The 16634-nt window shown below is 37.0% G+C and overlaps 1 protein-coding gene across 5 annotated transcripts in view; it reads left to right on the forward strand.

Moving 5' to 3' along the window:
* The window catches only part of KIAA1429 (KIAA1429 ortholog), a 73887-nt gene that overhangs the window by 49054 nt on the left and 8199 nt on the right, over positions 1 to 16634 (forward strand). For 4 of the 5 annotated variants that reach the window (XM_021089096.1, XM_021089097.1, XM_021089100.1 and 1 more), the window contains 2 exons: positions 5326 to 5458; positions 16052 to 16204. In XM_021089096.1, coding sequence (XP_020944755.1) covers positions 5326 to 5458; positions 16052 to 16204 — 286 coding nt within the window. The remainder of the gene's footprint in view (positions 1 to 5325; positions 5459 to 16051; positions 16205 to 16634) is intronic. The other variant, XM_021089098.1, reaches the window with a different exon arrangement.

Below are 16634 nucleotides of genomic sequence, written 5' to 3' on the forward strand. Positions count from 1 at the left end.
TTAAATCCTTCTGATGACCTCCTGTTGCACTGCAAATAAAATTCAAACTATAATGGTCTTTAAGGTTTTATGTAATCTAACCCTTTCTCATCTCTTTGACATCTCATAGCTCTTTTAGCCTCAGTTTTGCTCCCTCTTCAGACACCCCCCCCCCCAACTGCTTTTCCTCTAGTTCTTCTAGGGCTTGTTACTTCCTCAATTCACTCAGGTATTGTATTTTTCCTGTCTAAATGTCTGTCTATGGAGTTCCCTGGTTGTTAAGCAGGTTAAGGGTCTGGGGGGTGTTATTGCTGTGGCTTGGGTCACAGTCGTGGTGCAGGTTTGATCCCTGGTCTGGGGAACTTCCCACATTTTTGGTGGAGCCCCGAAAATACATAAATTCCTCTCTAAAATAACCTATTTTTTGTGCCCCCATTTCTTATTCTCCTTTAAATTTTTCACTGTATTTATACTGTTTGAGATTACATTACATAGGCTTATTACTATTTGGTTGTCTCCTTCATTCGAATATAAGCTACATGAGGACAGGGATAGTTTTCTTGACTATACTGTCCCCAGCACCTAGAAACCTGATTCATAGTAGGTACAATGAATGAATACTAGAGTTGTTTAGTTCACAGATATTTATGGAATGCCCTTTCTCTGGGCCAAGCACTGTTTTAGGTGCTGGATATGTAATTAAAATTTTAAAAACTAAAAAAAAAAAAAAAAAAAAAAACCCTCAGGGAGTTCCTGTTATGGCTCAGTGGGTTATGAACCTGACTAGTATCCATGAGAATATGGGTTTAATCCCTGGCCTCACTCATTGGGTTAAGGATCCAGCATTGCCATGAGCTGTGGTCTAGGTTGCAGATGTGGCTCAGATCCCATGTTGCTGTGGCTGTGGTGTAGGCTGGCAGCTGCAGCTCTAATTTGACTCCTAGCCTGGGAACTTCCATATGCCACAGGTGTGGTCCTAAAATGCAAAACAACAACAACAACAACAACAACAAAAAAAACCCTCTCCTTGATCCATTCATTCTACTAGAGGTAGACATGATAAACATGTAAATACAATACATAGTATGTTACAGGAAAACATAGGTAGAGGGATAGTGAGTGCCAGAGTGAGGGTGAGAGTTGCCGTTTGAAGTATATGCGAAGGTGATCAGGCAGGGAAGTCCTCACTGAGAAGGTGACTGTCCCTTGATGACCGAGGGAGGTGAGTGAAACATGTTAATATCCTAGAGCAGAAGAATTGCAAATAGCATGCCTAACTTGTCTGAGAAATAGCCCTGAGGCCATGGTGACTGCTATTAAAGTGAGTAAACGAGGAGAAAAATAATAGGGCTTAGGGTCTGTAGACAAGGAGAAAAATAATAGGGCATAGGGTCTGAGAAGTTATGGCCGACTGAGGCAAGGGTAAGTCATCAGGGGCCTTTAGGGTTATTTGTAAGGGCAATTGGACAGTTTTGAGCCATAGCATAATCTGGCTTTTTTTTTGGGGGGGGTGTCGATATTTAATTTGAAATTTTTTCTTTTTTTTCAGTTTTTTATTAAAGTATAGTTCATTTACAGTATTCTTTCAGTTTCTGCTATACAGTAAAGCAACCTAGTTACCCATACACACACATTCTTCTTTTTTTTTTCATTTTCTATCATATTCTAACCCAACGGACTAGATTCACTTCCCTGTGCTGTACATCAGAACCCCGTCACCCATCTGTTCGAAATGAAACAGTCTGCATCTGCCTACCCCAAACTCCCTGTCTGTCCCTCTCTCTCCCCTCCTGCCTCCTGGCAAACTCAAGTCTGCCCTCCATGTCCATGATTTGTTTCTGCTTTGCAGACAGATCATTTGTGCCATATTTTAGACTCTGCTTATAAGTGATATTATATAATGTTTTATATGAGAATCTCTGGTTCCATCCATGTTGCTGCAAAAGGTTTTATTCTGTCCCTTTTTATGGCCAAATAATATTCCATTGTATATATATATATATATATATATGCCACATCTTCTTAATCCATTCATCTGTCAGTGGACATTTGGGTTGTTTCCATGTCTTGACTTGGCTTCTTAAATAAAAGATTATTATATACTTTTCACAAAGTTCTCACAACAACCCTGAAGCAGGTCCCACTCAAAAAAATTTTTTTGAGATAATTTTAGACTTTTAGAAGAATTATAAAGATAACAGTACAGAGTTCACATATACCCTTCATCCAGCTTACCCTTATGTTATTTTCTTATGTAACCGTAGAATATTTATCAAAACTAAGAAACTAACCTTGGCATAATACTATTAACTAGAATATAGGATTTATTTAGATTTTACCAGTTTTTCCAGTAATGTTCTTTTTCTATTTCAGGATACTTTGCTTTTAGTTGTATTCTTTGTCTCCTGTATCCATGTTTTTCATGACTTTGACATTTTTGGAGAATTCTTGTAGGGTGTTCATCAATTTAGCTTGTCTGGTGTTTTCTCATAATTAGATTGAGAATATATTTTATTTAGCCTGGATACTACAGAGGTAATGTGCCTTTCTGAATACACCATATAAGGAAATATATTAGGAATATATATATATATAAGGAAATGTATTACTGATGATATTAACCTTGATCACTTGACTAAGGTGCTGTCTGCCAGGTTTCTGTACATCTAACTTAACTAATTTTCTGTTTTAATTTTATTTATTGGGGGGGCGGTGCTGCACCAGTGGCACATGGACATGCCCAGGCTAGGGGTCGAGTCGGTGCTGTAACCACTGGCTTACACCATAGCCACAGCAATGCCAGATCCAAGTCTCATCTGTGACCTACACCCAGAGCTCATGGCAATGCTGGATCCTTAACCCACTGAGCAAAGCCAGGGATTGAACCTGTGTCCTCATGGATATACTCATCAGATTCGTTTCCTCTGAGCCACGATAGGAACTCCAGTTTTCTGTTTTTAAATACTAAACATTTTGAAGAAGAATTTTCTTTGAGCCTGTGTAAATATCCTGTTTCTACTTAAAACTTTTATCCACTTATTTTAGTATCCATCACGCAATCTTAGCATGTGGCAGTTATTACTGTGGTGTTCTAATAGTGATTTCCTGTTTTTCTCATTCCCTTTTCATTTGTTAATTATCCTTCTTAAGGAAGAATTTATCACTTTCCCCTCATTTATTATTTGGGTATTTATACAGAAGATATTAGGACGTTAGACATATGAGAAGATTCACAGACATTATTTTTTTTCTGGCATAATAATCTAACACTATTGTTATTTTGTTACTTAGCTTGAGTTACTGATTTTAGTTCCTCTTGTTGGATAGAGCTAGGAAATATATGTGTGTCCTAACTCATGCATACACACATCTACGTTTATTTTTTTGTATCTATTTATCATATATATTTATTTTAAAAAATGAGTCCATTCTGGTACTTTGACTCTAATCCAATATCAGAAAGTTGATTCTAGCTCTCCCCCTTTCTCTATAACCTTGTCAGTATTTTACGATGTACAGTTTTGTGAATTTTGACAAAAGCCTAGAGTCATGTATCCAGCATTACATTTTCATGTGGAGCCATTTTCATCACCCCAGCAGTCTAGTGTGCCATCCTTTTATAGACAACTTATCTACACGTTAACCAACAAAATGCCATATTTTGGTATTGCTGATTTTTTTAAAATTGTAAACATTCTAAAAGGTACATAGTTTTTGATAGACCATCAAAATAAGGCTTATTCTTAAGGTAGTAAGTAGAAGCTAGTAACTGGTATAGTCCATTTTCTAACTTATCCTTTTTCCATTAATTGTATTATTTTTGTATTTAGTTTCATTCCTATTTGTTGTGCCTTGTCACAAACAAGTCTTATTTTATAAAGTTCTCAAAAGCATGAAACTTATCTTTCTCTTTTGTATTGCTTTACCTAAGTCCTATATGATGGCAACTAAGAATCTAGTCACATTTTTTGAATGCAAATACTGCGTGGTTTGCTTTTGGTTTTGTTTTTTTACAAGTCTTTTTGTGGACATGTATTTTAATTTATGAATTTTGGGGAGACATAGTTCAACCCATAACAACATCTTAGCATGTTTGTTTACTGTTAATATTATACTTACTTCATTTTGGCTAATTATGTCACAACTTAAAGGACGTAATTGAATATTAGAATACTTTGGCCTTAAAATTGCCTTTTGAGCAACTAAGAAATTTGTAAGTGTATAGGATAATTTTAGCAGGACTGTATATTGTCATGATTTTGAATACCTATCATGATTGTTTTTATGCTGGAATCTTTCTGTATCAGGGCTTGCCAAACTATGGGCCATAGGCCATTATCTGGCCTTTATTGTAACATAGCCAGCATTTATGTGTTGTCTCCAGCTTCTTTTCCACTACACCAGCAATTTTGACTAAGACTGCTGTTTTTAAAAGATAGTCTAAGTTGTGTATAACTTGTAAAGTTTAAAATACTTATCAGGCTCTTTTCATATAAAAAGATTGCTGATGTAGCAACATGGATGACCTAGAGATTATCTTACTAAGTGAAGTAGGTCAAACAGAGAAGGACACATATCATATGATATCACTTATATGTGGAATCTAATTTAAAAAACGATAGAAAAGAACTTATTTACAAAACAGAAACTCACAGATTTTGAAATCAAATTTACGGTTACCAAAGGGGAAATGTGGGCTGGGGGGTAAATTAGAAGTTGGGTATTAACACATACACACAGCTATATATAAAACAGATAACTAACAAGGACCTACTGTATAGCACAGGGAAATCTATTCAGTATTCTGTAATAACCTCTATGGGAAAAGAGTCTGAAAAAGAATGACCATATGTGTATGTATAACTGATTCACTTTGCTATATACCTGAAACTATTACATTATAAGTCAACTACAATAAAATTTTGAAAAAATATTTTTTGCTGATCCCTACTCTACCCTTAATTTCTTTCTGTCAGATTACAATCTAAATAAAGATAATCATTCTTTGCTATGACCTCTTTATGTTGTAAAGGCCTCGGGTTATAAAAAGTGTAAAAAAAGGGAACCTGCAAGTTTCTTTTGCTTAGTTTTATGTCTTTACTATGGGGGGGAGGATTTTTTCATTCATTTCCTTTGAAGGTTATCGTTTTTAAAAGGAGATATCAACCATAAAAATTCTTTGTCATGTGGTTCGTGTAACAGATACACCAAAGTACTTTTTTACATTTTTTGAAATGTAAAATTTTAATTTTACTAAATTGTATTCTGTCTGAACTGAGTTCATTTCTTATACTGGATTTATATACTCAGTTTTTAAGAAATTGCCTCTGTTTTCTTTATTTACAGTTCTTTAAGGAAAAACAGTAATGCTCTGCATAGTTTATTGAAACGAGTGGTCAGTACATTTAGTAAAGACACAGGGGAACTAGCGTCTTCATTTTTGGAATTTATGAGACAAATTCTTAATTCTGATACAATGGTAAGTGTATTACATGTATTCAGTATTTCTTAAATTTATAAACTTACATATGTTAAAAAAATCACTTGAGTTCAGAAATATCTTGGAATAATGTGTTTTAGAACTTGGAACTTAGAATGCTATTTTTTCTATTTCCTCACCCAAATATAAGTATAGGTTTTTGACTTATAAAAAAAAGATATTTATGAGTAGAATTTATTGAACTCTACTTTATTACATATCATTATTAATTTATGAATATGCTATGTATGGCTTTGCATTTTTTTAAGATAGAAAAAAATACTACCTCTAGTACATTCTTTTTTAATTTTATTTTAATGTAATTCTTTGCATTGAATTACCTTGGTAGGGTCACTTAAAATAGTCAAGTTTTATCAGTCTCTTAATCAAGTATTTACTTACTGTCATTTAATTGAACATTTACTGGCCCTGTATTGGGTGTTGTGATTTGGGGTGAATGTAAAGTTTGTTATAGTGGAGTATTTGGGATTTGTTACAGACATGAATTAAAGATTGTTTCCCCATCTCCCAAAATCTTATTGTTAAAATCTACTTAAATTTTCTCCCATTAATATTTTCCAAAATCATGATGTATATTTTAGATACAATTCTAGAAGCCGAGTAGTAGGTCTGCCTTTATAATGTGTTTGTGGTTTGGAAATTTCTTCCCAAATGGAGCTTAACTGTATACATTAGTATATTAAAAGCTCTGAAAGGTACTGGATAAATAGATACTGAAATCTAATCCAGTTTTGTCCAGATATGTTGCCTGCAAAATTTGTGTGTATGTCTATATGGCTGTTAACATCATATAGGTTGATATTCTGTTGACATTGGTTTATGAAATTCAGCTCATATTTAAGATTTCTGTTTAGAAAGTTATAGAGGACCTTTTTATTAGTGCAGTATTAATAAAATAAGTGTATGTGATGTTTTCATAAGAAAAAAATAAATTTACTGTTTAGTATATTTCTCTTATGTATATAATTTATATGGAGACTCTTTCCTCCAGTAAGCTCTTTTCGGCTGCCTGTTGAGTTTGTAGTTATTGTTGGGTTGACTTTATTGGCAAATTAGTGTTTATTTTGTGTTATATATAGTTTATTAAAGTGATTAAATTTACCAGATGCTTTGATTCTGAAAGACTGGCATACTTAACAGTAGGACTGGAGTTCCCATCAAGGCTCAGCAGTTAACAAACCCAACTAGTATCCATGAGGACATGGGTTTGATCCCTGGCCTCGCTCAGTGGGTTAAGGATCCTGCATTGCTGTGAGCTGCAGTGTAGGTCAAAGACACAGCTCCGATCCTGTGTTGCTGTGGCTGTGGTAAAGGCTGGCGGCTACAGCTCCAGTTGGACCCCAGCCTAGGAACCTCCATATGCTGTAGGTACGGCCCTAAAAAGTAAAAAAAAAAAAACCAAACAAACAAAAAACAGTAGGACTCTAGCTACCCGAAAGAGATTTTAGAGTTTTTTTGCCACACCCACAGCATGCAGAATTTCCTGGGCCAGGGATCAAAGTTGGACCACAGCTATAACCAGAGCCACAGCAGTGACAACAGTGGAGTCTTAACCTACAGAGCCACAAGGGAACTCCAGATTTTAAAGTTTTACTTGATGGAAAACTACTTATTAGTTTTATCAGATTCTGTGTGACATGTTAATTTGTTTGACAGATTTTCTTAAACATGTCATTGAGCAGTTCTTAATAAAAAAAAAAAAAAACCACTAACCAGTGTTCATTCAGAAGCTGTTTAGGATCCTTCTGGGCCTTCAGGACTGCTAATAAATGTTTTTATTCATCCCTGATCAATGCATTTCCTTTTATTGCCTCCTTCATTGAGACAATCAAGGCCATCCTGTTTAATTTCTAAATCCTTTCCTGCTTCCCTAGATTCTTTCCCTGTTCTTTCTTCTCTTGTTATTTGTTTCCTTAATCAGAGGAAAACGTACCCTACATTACTTCATTTCTATCTATGATGTAGATGGGGGGTGCTTTCATTGCAGTGTCTTAATATGGGATCTCAGTTCTCAGACCTGGGCAGTAGGAGTGAAGGTGCTGAATCCTAACCACTAGACCACCAGGAAACGCTCTATGATTTAGATCTTTACCCCTTTTAATAACCTGCCTCATTCATTTTCCCTCTTCTGTGTTTCCCTCTCCTGTCTCTCCTTGCCTTAGGCTAGTCGGTAGAATCTCTGAATATCCAAAAATCAAATACATTACCTTTCCTCATAAACTTGATTCATCTTTTATGTGCCCTGCTTTTTTTTCTGTCTTTTTGCCATTTTCTTGGGCTGCTTCTGTGGCATAAGGAGGTTCCCAGGCTAAGAGTCGAATTGGAACTGTAGCCACCTGCCTACGCCACAGCCACAGCAATGCGGGATCCGATCTGTGTCTGCGACCTACACCACAGCTCACGACAATGCCGGATCCTTAACCCACTGAGCAAGGCCAGGGATCAAACCCGCAACCTCATGGTTCCTAGTCGGATTCGTTAACCACTGCGCCACGACGGGAACTCCCTCTTACTCCTTTTTCATAATTTTTTTGGTTATAATCCATATCCCATAAAATTCACCCATTTAAACTGACAATTCAGTGGGTTTTAGTATATTAATAGAATTGTGCAGCCATCACCATGCCACTGTCTAATTTCAGAATGTTTTCTTAAGTCCAAAAAAGAAGCTCCGTCACATTAACAGTTTCTCCTCATTAGGAGTTTCTCCTCATTCCCTCTTTCCCCTAGCTCCTGGTGGCCACTAATCTTTTCTGTCTCTGTGTCCATGTCTGCAGAAAGACTGCTGGGATTTTGCATGGGATTGTATTGAATCTGTAGATCTGTTTTGGCAGTATTACTATCTTTAGTCTTTATAGTTATGGATATGGCATGACTTTCCATTCGTTTATGTTGTCATTAATTTCTTTCTATGCTATTTTGTAATTTTCAGTATACAGATCTTGTATCCCCTTTGTTAAGTTTATGCCTTTAAATTGGGAATTTTTTAAAATGCTGTAGTAAATGAAATTGTTTCTTAATTTCATTCTGAATGTTCTTTGGTAGTGTCTAGAAATGCAATCAATAAACAGCTTTACTATGTATCTACTAAGATTTTCTGTATCTTCTTGAGTCAGTTTAAATAGTTTGTGTCTTGGAATTCCCATCATGGTGCAGTGGTTAACGAATCCGACTAGGAACCATGAGGTTGCGGTTCGATCCCTGCCCTTGCTCAGTGGGTTGACGATCCAGCGTTGCCATGAGCTGTGGTGTAGGTTGCAGACGCAGCTTGGATCCAGCATTGCTATGGCTCTGGCGTAGGCTGGCAGCTACAGCTCCAGTTGGACCCCTAGCCTGGGAACCTCCATATGCCGCGGGAGCAGCCCAATAAATAGCAAAAAGACCAAAAAAAAAAAAAAAATAGTTTGTGTCTTTTTAAGAATTTGTTTCTCTTCATTCAACTGGATTGCTAACTTGATGGCACACAATCGTTCATAATATTTCCTTATAAACTTTTTTTATGTCTGTAGGTTGTTAGTGATGTCCTTTTTTTGTTCTTGATTTTAATAATTTAAATCTTCTGTCCTTTTTTTCTCCCCTTTCATTACTCCAGCTGGAAGTGTGTCAGTTTTGTTGCTCTTTCCAAATAACGAAGTTTTGGTTCCTTTGATTTTACTTCTATTTTCTATTCTTATTTCATGTGTTTCTGCTTTAATCTCTGTTGTTTCCTTCTTTTTACTAGCTTTGGAGTTAGTTTACTCTTCTTTTACTAGTTTCTTAAATTGGAAGATTAACTTACTGATTTGAGATTTTTCTTCTTTTGTTTTTTTAGCTGTGCCTGCAGCATGCAGAAGTTCCTGGACCAGGGATTTAAACCCATGTCATAGTAGTGACCTTAGCCATGGAGTGGCAGTACTGGATCCTTAATCCACTGAGCCACCAGGGAACTCCCCTTCATTTAAAAAAAATTTTTATTATGGTTGATTTACAATGTTATGTCATTTCTGCTGCATGGGTAAAATGACCCAGCCATGCATTCACATACCTTCTTTTTTTCACATTATCCTCCATTATGTTCATCATAAGTCATCAGATATAGTTCCCTGTGCTATACAGCAGAATCTCCTTCACTTTGAATTAAATATTTACAGGTATAAATTTCCCTTTGTGCACTGCTTTTTGTACATCATGTTTTTTTGGTTTTGTTCATCTCCAAGTATTTTATAATCTTCCTTCTTTGGCCCATTGATTATTTAGGAGTATATTTAGTTTCCTCATAATTGAAGTGTGTTTAATTCCCACATAATTGTGAATTCCCCAAATTTCCTTCTGTAATTGATTTCTAATTTTATTCCATTGTAGCCAAAGACATTGTATGATTTCAATCCATTTAAATTTATTGAGGCTACTTTTACAGCCTAGGGTATTTTCTATCCTGGAGAGTTTTTCATGTGCGCTTGAGAAGAAGGTGTCTTCTGCCATTTGGAGAAATGTTCAATACATGTCTGTTAGAAGTAGTTGGTTTATAGTTATTCAAGCCTTCTGTTTCCTTGTTTATTTTCTGACTAGTTGTTCTATCCACTACTGAAAGTGGGGGACTGACGTCTCCAGCTATTATTGATTGTCTGTTTCTCCCTTTACTTCTGACAGTTATTGTTTCATGTATCTCAGGGTTCTTTTGTCAGGTGCATATATATTCATAATTATTATATCTTCCTGATAGATCGACCATTTTGTTGTTATAAAGTATCCTTCTTCTCTAGTAATAGTTTGTTTAATTTTATATTATTGGTCTAGCCATTCTAGCCTTATTTTGGCTATTGTTTTTCTAGAATATTTTTTGCTATCCTTTTACTTACACATTATTTGTATTTTTTTAAATCTAAAATTTGTCTCATCTTAAAAAAAAGTGTTTCCTAGTGGCCTAGCAGTTAAAGGATCTGGTGTTTTCCTTTTGCGGCTTGGGTCACTGCTGTGGCACAGGTTCAATCCCTGGCCTGGGGACTTCTGCATGCCATGGGCATGGCTGAAAATAAATAAATTAAATTTGTCTCTTATGAACAGAATATATTTGGATCATGTTTTGCTTTACTTTGTTTTTTACATTCTGCCAGTTTATCCCTTTTGATTGGCATATTCAGTCCATTTATGTTTAATTATTGATAGGTAGAATTTATGTCTGCTGTTTTGCTCTTTACGTATGTATCTTTTTTGTTTCTCTTTATCTCCATTACATTTTTTTGCATTAAACAGATGTTTTCTATGTACCATTTTAATTCCCCCTTTCTTTTGCTTATTTTTAAAAAGTTATTTTCTTAGTGGTTGCCCTGGATACTACATTTAAGACCTTAAGTGGGGGGGGGGGGGAAGGGCATGCCTGCAGCATGTTCCCAGGCCAGGGATTGAACTTGAGCCACAGCAGTGACAACAACAAATCCTTAACCACTAAGCTACCAGGGAACTCCAAGACCTTAATTTAATTGACTCTAATAGTTCTGTTTTATCCCAACATAATTTCAACAGTATACAAAAATTGCACAATATAGCCTTGTTCCCTTCCCTTGTGCTGTTTTTTCATACAGATTACAATTTTATACATTATGAGTTCATCTTCACAGTTTTATCATTATTGCTTTACTCTGTTGTCTTTTAATTCAAATAGAAGAAAAGAGTTACAAACAAAAATATGTTTATACTGCCTTTTACCTAGTCTTTACTGATACTATTTCTTCATATGGGTTCAAGTTACTATTTAGTGTCCTTTTGTGTCAGCCAGAAGGATTAGTTTTTTGTTTGTTTCTTTCTTTGTCTTTTTAGGGCCTCACCTGTGGCATATGGAAGTTCCCAGGCTAGGGGTCTGAATGGAGCTACACCTGCTAGCCTACACCACAGCCACAGCAGTGCAGGATCCAAGCTGTGTCTTCGACCTAACCTACACTGCAGCTCGCAGCAACACCAGATCCTTAACCCTCTGAGCAATGGCCCGGATCAAACCCACATCCTCATGGATACTAGTTGGATTTGTTTCCACTGCACTACAACGGGAACTCCCAGGATTAGTATTTTTTGTAGAGCAAGTTTGCTAGTAACAAGTTCTCAGTTAAAAAAAAAAAAAATGAGGAGTTCCCGTCGTGGCGCAGTGGTTAACGAATCCGACTAGGGACCATGAGGTTGCGGGTTCGGTCCCTGCCCTTGCTCAGTGGGTTAACGATCCGGCGTTGCCATGAGCTGTGGTGTAGGTTGCAGACGCGGCTCGGATCCCGCATTGCTGTGGCTCTGGCGTAGGCCGGTGCTACAGCTCCGATTCAACCCCTGGCCTGGGAACCTCCATATGCCGCAGGAGCGGCCCAAGAAATAGCAACAACAACAAACAACAAACGACAAAAGACAAAAAAAAAAAAAAAAAAAAAAAAGAGAATGTCTATTTCTCTGTCATTTTTGAAGGGTACTTTTGTCAATTTATAAGGTTCTTTGTTGAATATGTTTTTCCTTGAGCACTTTGATTATGTTTTCCTACTGTGTTCTGGCTTCCATGGTTTCTGACAATGTATCAGTTATTAATCTTTTATTAGTTGTGTCACTTCTCTCTTATTACTTTCAAGACTCTGTTTTTGGCTCTTGACAGTTTGATCATGATCGAAGAGTGAATCTCTTTGAGTTTATTCTACTTGGAGTTCTACTTGGAGTTTGTTTATCCTCCTTAAAGTGTCGATTTTCATCAGATTTGGCAAGTTTTCAGTCATTATTTCTTCAGATTTTTTTCTGACTCTTCCTCTCTTTCCTGCTCTTCTGGGACTCTTTATTATGTGTGCGTTGGTGTTTTTTTGTTGTTGGTGGTGGTTTTTGTCATTTTAAGGCTGCATCTGTGGCATATGGAGGTTCCCGGGCTAGAGGTTCAATCGGAGCTGTAGCCGACAGCCTACACCAGGGCCACAGCAACGCTGGATCCAAGCCGCATCTGTGATCTGCACCACAGCTCATGGCAACGTTGGATCATTAACCCCCTGAGCTAACTTTGCATCGTCATGGTTGCTAGTCAGGTTCGTTAACCACTGAGCCATGACAGGAATCCTGGGTTGGTGTTCTTGATGGTACTCCACAAGTCTCCGAGGCTGGGGCTGTTCTTGTGGTTCTTTATTCTTTTTTCTTTCTGTTTCTTAAAATGGATAATCTCAGTTGACCTTGTATAAGTTCATTGATTTTTTTTATTTTTTTGCCAGCTCAAATCTGCTGTTGAATCCTTCTAGTGAATTTTTTTTTTACTTATTATATTAATATAAACAGAAATTATATTCAGTATTTTGGTAACTCATATGTGTATTGATCTTGCAGAGTATTGCATCAGCCTTTTTTCCAGTTTCCTTCCAAACGTTTTCTTCTTTGATACATTCTGAATAGTTCTGTGTGAGTCCCTAACTTCCTAAAGTAGAGATCAGATCACGTCCCTCTACCTTATACTAACTTTTGGTATCTATGGAATAAATTCCAAATGTTTTAGCATGACATTCAGCACTGTTCTTTGTATGGCCAAAAAGCTGCCGTTGCCACTACTTATCCTTACTGGGAGCCATCATCTATAAATCTCATCTACTTACATGTCTCTCCTTGGCTATACTTCTCTTAGCTTGTTGTTTTCTCTCTCTTGGTTGAAATATAATCTGTTTATAGAGCCTGTTTTAATGCATACCAGTTTATAACGCTATTTGATACTACTTTTCTTTCTGCATATTTCACAGCATATTATTAGATTTCTTTTTGTAGATCACTTATATGCCTATTTACAATTTCCTGCTCCACTATCTGAATATTGGGTCATTTAGGTCAAAGACCACATCTTACTAGCTTTTTCCCGGTGTACTTGTCCAATTTAATAGCTGAAGTATATGACAAATGATTACGGAGATTTTTTTGAAAAATAAAACATGAGTTCCCATCGCGGCTCCGTGGTTAACAAATCCGACTAGGGGCCATGAGGTGCGGGTTTGATCCCTGGCCTTGCTCAGTGGGTTAAGGATCCGGCGTTGCTGTGAGCTGTGGTGTAGGTCACAGACGTGGCTCAGATCCCGCATTGCTGTGGCTACGGTGTAGGCAGGTGGCTACAGCTCCAATTAGACCCCTAGCCTGGGAACCTCCATATGCCAAGGCAGCAGCCCTAGAAAAGACAAAAATAAATAAATAAATAAATAAATAAATAAGCTCAACCATCATCAACCCATCCATAATCCTCACCTCCCAACAGAACAAATAAAACTTGTAGGGAGTTCCCTTGTGGTGTAGCAGGTTATATCACTATAGCAGCTCAGGTTGTTGCTGTGGTTTTTGTTCAGTCCCTGGCCCAGAAACTTCCACATGTCATGGGCGCAGCCAAAATTAAAAAAAAAAAAACAACAACAATTCCTCATTAGAACTGTATGTCCTCTTCAAAGCTTAATACAACGTAAATTACTTCCTCAGTCTAGTGTTTTTTTTTTAATTATTTTTATTTTTTTCCATTATAGCTGGTTTACAGTGTTCTGTCAATTTTCTACTGTACAGCAAAGTGACCTAGTCACACATACATTCCTTTTCTTACATTATCATGCTCCATCATTAAGTGACTAGATATAGTTCCCAGTGGTATACGGCAGAATCTGATTGCTTATCCATTCCAAAGGCAATAGTTTCCATCTATTAACCCCGAATTCCCAGTCCATCCCACTCCCTCCTCACCCCTTGGCAACCACAAGTCTGTTCTCCAGGTCTATGAGTTTCTTTTCTGTAGAAAGCTTTATTTGTGCTTCTAGATATTAGTGATACTAGATTCCAGATATAAGTGATATCATATGGTATTTGTCTTTCTCTTTCTGACTTACTTCACTTATATGAGAGCTTCTAGTTCCATCCAGGTTACTGCAAATGGCATTATTTTGTTCTTTTTTAATGGTTGAGTAGTATGTGTTTTCTGAATGGAACAAATGTATTTCAGGCATGGTATCAGTTTGAGTGGCAATCTGTTAAGAATAATTTTCATTTAGTTTTCACTGAAATGTGTCTAGTTATAGGACAGATAGTAGAAGCTACAAACAAAATTTTAATTGTTACTGAGTATTTAAAAATACTAAATCGTTAAAAAAATATGTAAATATATACTAAATCGTGCATCTGGATTGGTGGAACCAATATCTGTTTTGAGCCACAGGGCTGGGAGTTCCCTTTGTGCCGCTGCAGAAATGAATCCAACTAGGAACCATGAGGTTGTGGGTTCGATCCCTGGCCTTGCTCAGTAGGTTAAGGGTCGGAGTTGCCTTGAGCTGTGGTGTAGGTCACAGACACGGCTCTGATCTGGCATTGCTGTGGATGTGGTGTAGGCCGACAGTTGTAGCTCTGATTGGACCCCTAGCCTGGGAACCTCCACATGCTACAGGTGCAGCCCTAAAAGGCAAAAATAAACAGACAAAAAACCAAAACAAAACAGGGCTGTGTTCTAAAGATTTGAAACTGCTTGTGTTCTTTCATTTGTGTCTATGTGGATGAATTTATTGTCATGAACCGAGATTTGTTTTGCCTGATGGACTTTCTCACCATTCCAATGTTCATTTTTATTATGCTCCATATACTTTTTTTTTCTTTTTTTTTTTTTTTTTTTGCCTTTTTAGGCCTGCACCCACAATATATGGAAGTTCCCAGGTTAGGGGTCGAATCAGAGCTACAGCTGCTGACTTATGCCACAGCCACAGCAGCACAGAATCCGAGCTGTCTCTGTGACCTACACCACAGCTCACGGCAACACCAGATGCTTAACCCACTGAGCAAGGCCAGGGATTGAATCCACATCCTTATGGACTAATTGGGTTCATTTCCACTGAGCCATAATGGGAACTCCCTATGTTGCATACTTTGTGTGTGTGTGTTTGTATTTTTTAGGGCCACACCCATGGCATATGGAGGTTCCCAGGCTAGGGGTCAAATTGGAGCTATATCCTCTGGCCTACACCACAGCCACAGCAATGCCAGACCCAAGCTTCATCTGCAACCTACACCACAGCTCATGGTAATGCTAGATCCTTAACCCACCGAGCAAGGCCAGCAATCAAACCTGTGTCCTCATGGATGCCAGTCAGATTTGTTTCTGCTGAGCCACGATGGGAACTCCTGTTGCATACTTTTTAAAGCAGAAAACATCTCTATATGACGGTATATAATCTTAAATTTCATAGTGACTGTTTTCATTAATTGTCGATATCCAGAAAGAGAAATCCAGCATATATTAGTTATAATGCCTGTTATAGCAGGCATTTTACTAACTCGTGTATCAGTTAGTATATTACATTTCCTGGCAGTGCCAGTGTGTTTGTCATTCAGTATTTTTGTTGAGAATCTTGGTGCCAGTAAGTTGAATACATGTGTTTATCTTTTTATTTCTTGAGTCCTAGCTCACAGAAAACTTATTTCAGTTCTTAAAATGACTAAATTCTTAAATCTTGCCATTTGTACTGATGTAAAAACCAAAACATTGAGAGGAAGATTGCAGCAGTCTTAAATATCTGAGCAAGTTTAGAAGCATCTTTGCAAATTTCTCTGCTCTCCAGTTTAACTTGTGTGTGACCTTTACAGGGATGTTGTGGAGATGATAGTGGTCTCATGGAAGTAGAGGGAGCTCATCCATCGCGGACAATGAGTATTAATGCTGCAGAGTTAAAACAGCTTCTACAGAGCAAAGAAGAAAGTCCAGAAAATTTGTTCCTTGAACTAGAGAAGCTTGTTTTGGTAAAAAAAAAAACAAGAAACAAAATAAAAAAGCTTATTCCCAAGATGTATTTTCTTCTCAATTTGACTAGTACACGATTTTCTAGTGCCTTTTCAAAATAGTAAGCTCTCAGTTAGGTATTTATACTCTGGATTAATAATTTGGAGTGAAGTTCTGCATACTGTTGTGAATTCTAAGGAGTACATAAAGGCAATACTTTTTGAATTATCTGTTGTTTGAATGTAGGGTCCCCCTTCTCCCATTCTTTAGAAATAGAATGAGAAGTGTTTTTGGTATCTGTTTTATATTACTATGTTTAATATAAAGTTGATAGTTTCTTAATGGTGCTCCAAATTTCTTAGTAATGAAATAATGCCATCTTGTTTACTAAAGAGTCAGGAGATTATGGACGTAAATGTTCAGGTTTTACCTGTGTATTCTTATTCTGCT

Source organism: Sus scrofa, chromosome 4 (assembly GCF_000003025.6).
Source record: "Sus scrofa isolate TJ Tabasco breed Duroc chromosome 4, Sscrofa11.1, whole genome shotgun sequence".
Lineage (NCBI taxonomy): Eukaryota > Metazoa > Chordata > Mammalia > Artiodactyla > Suidae > Sus > Sus scrofa.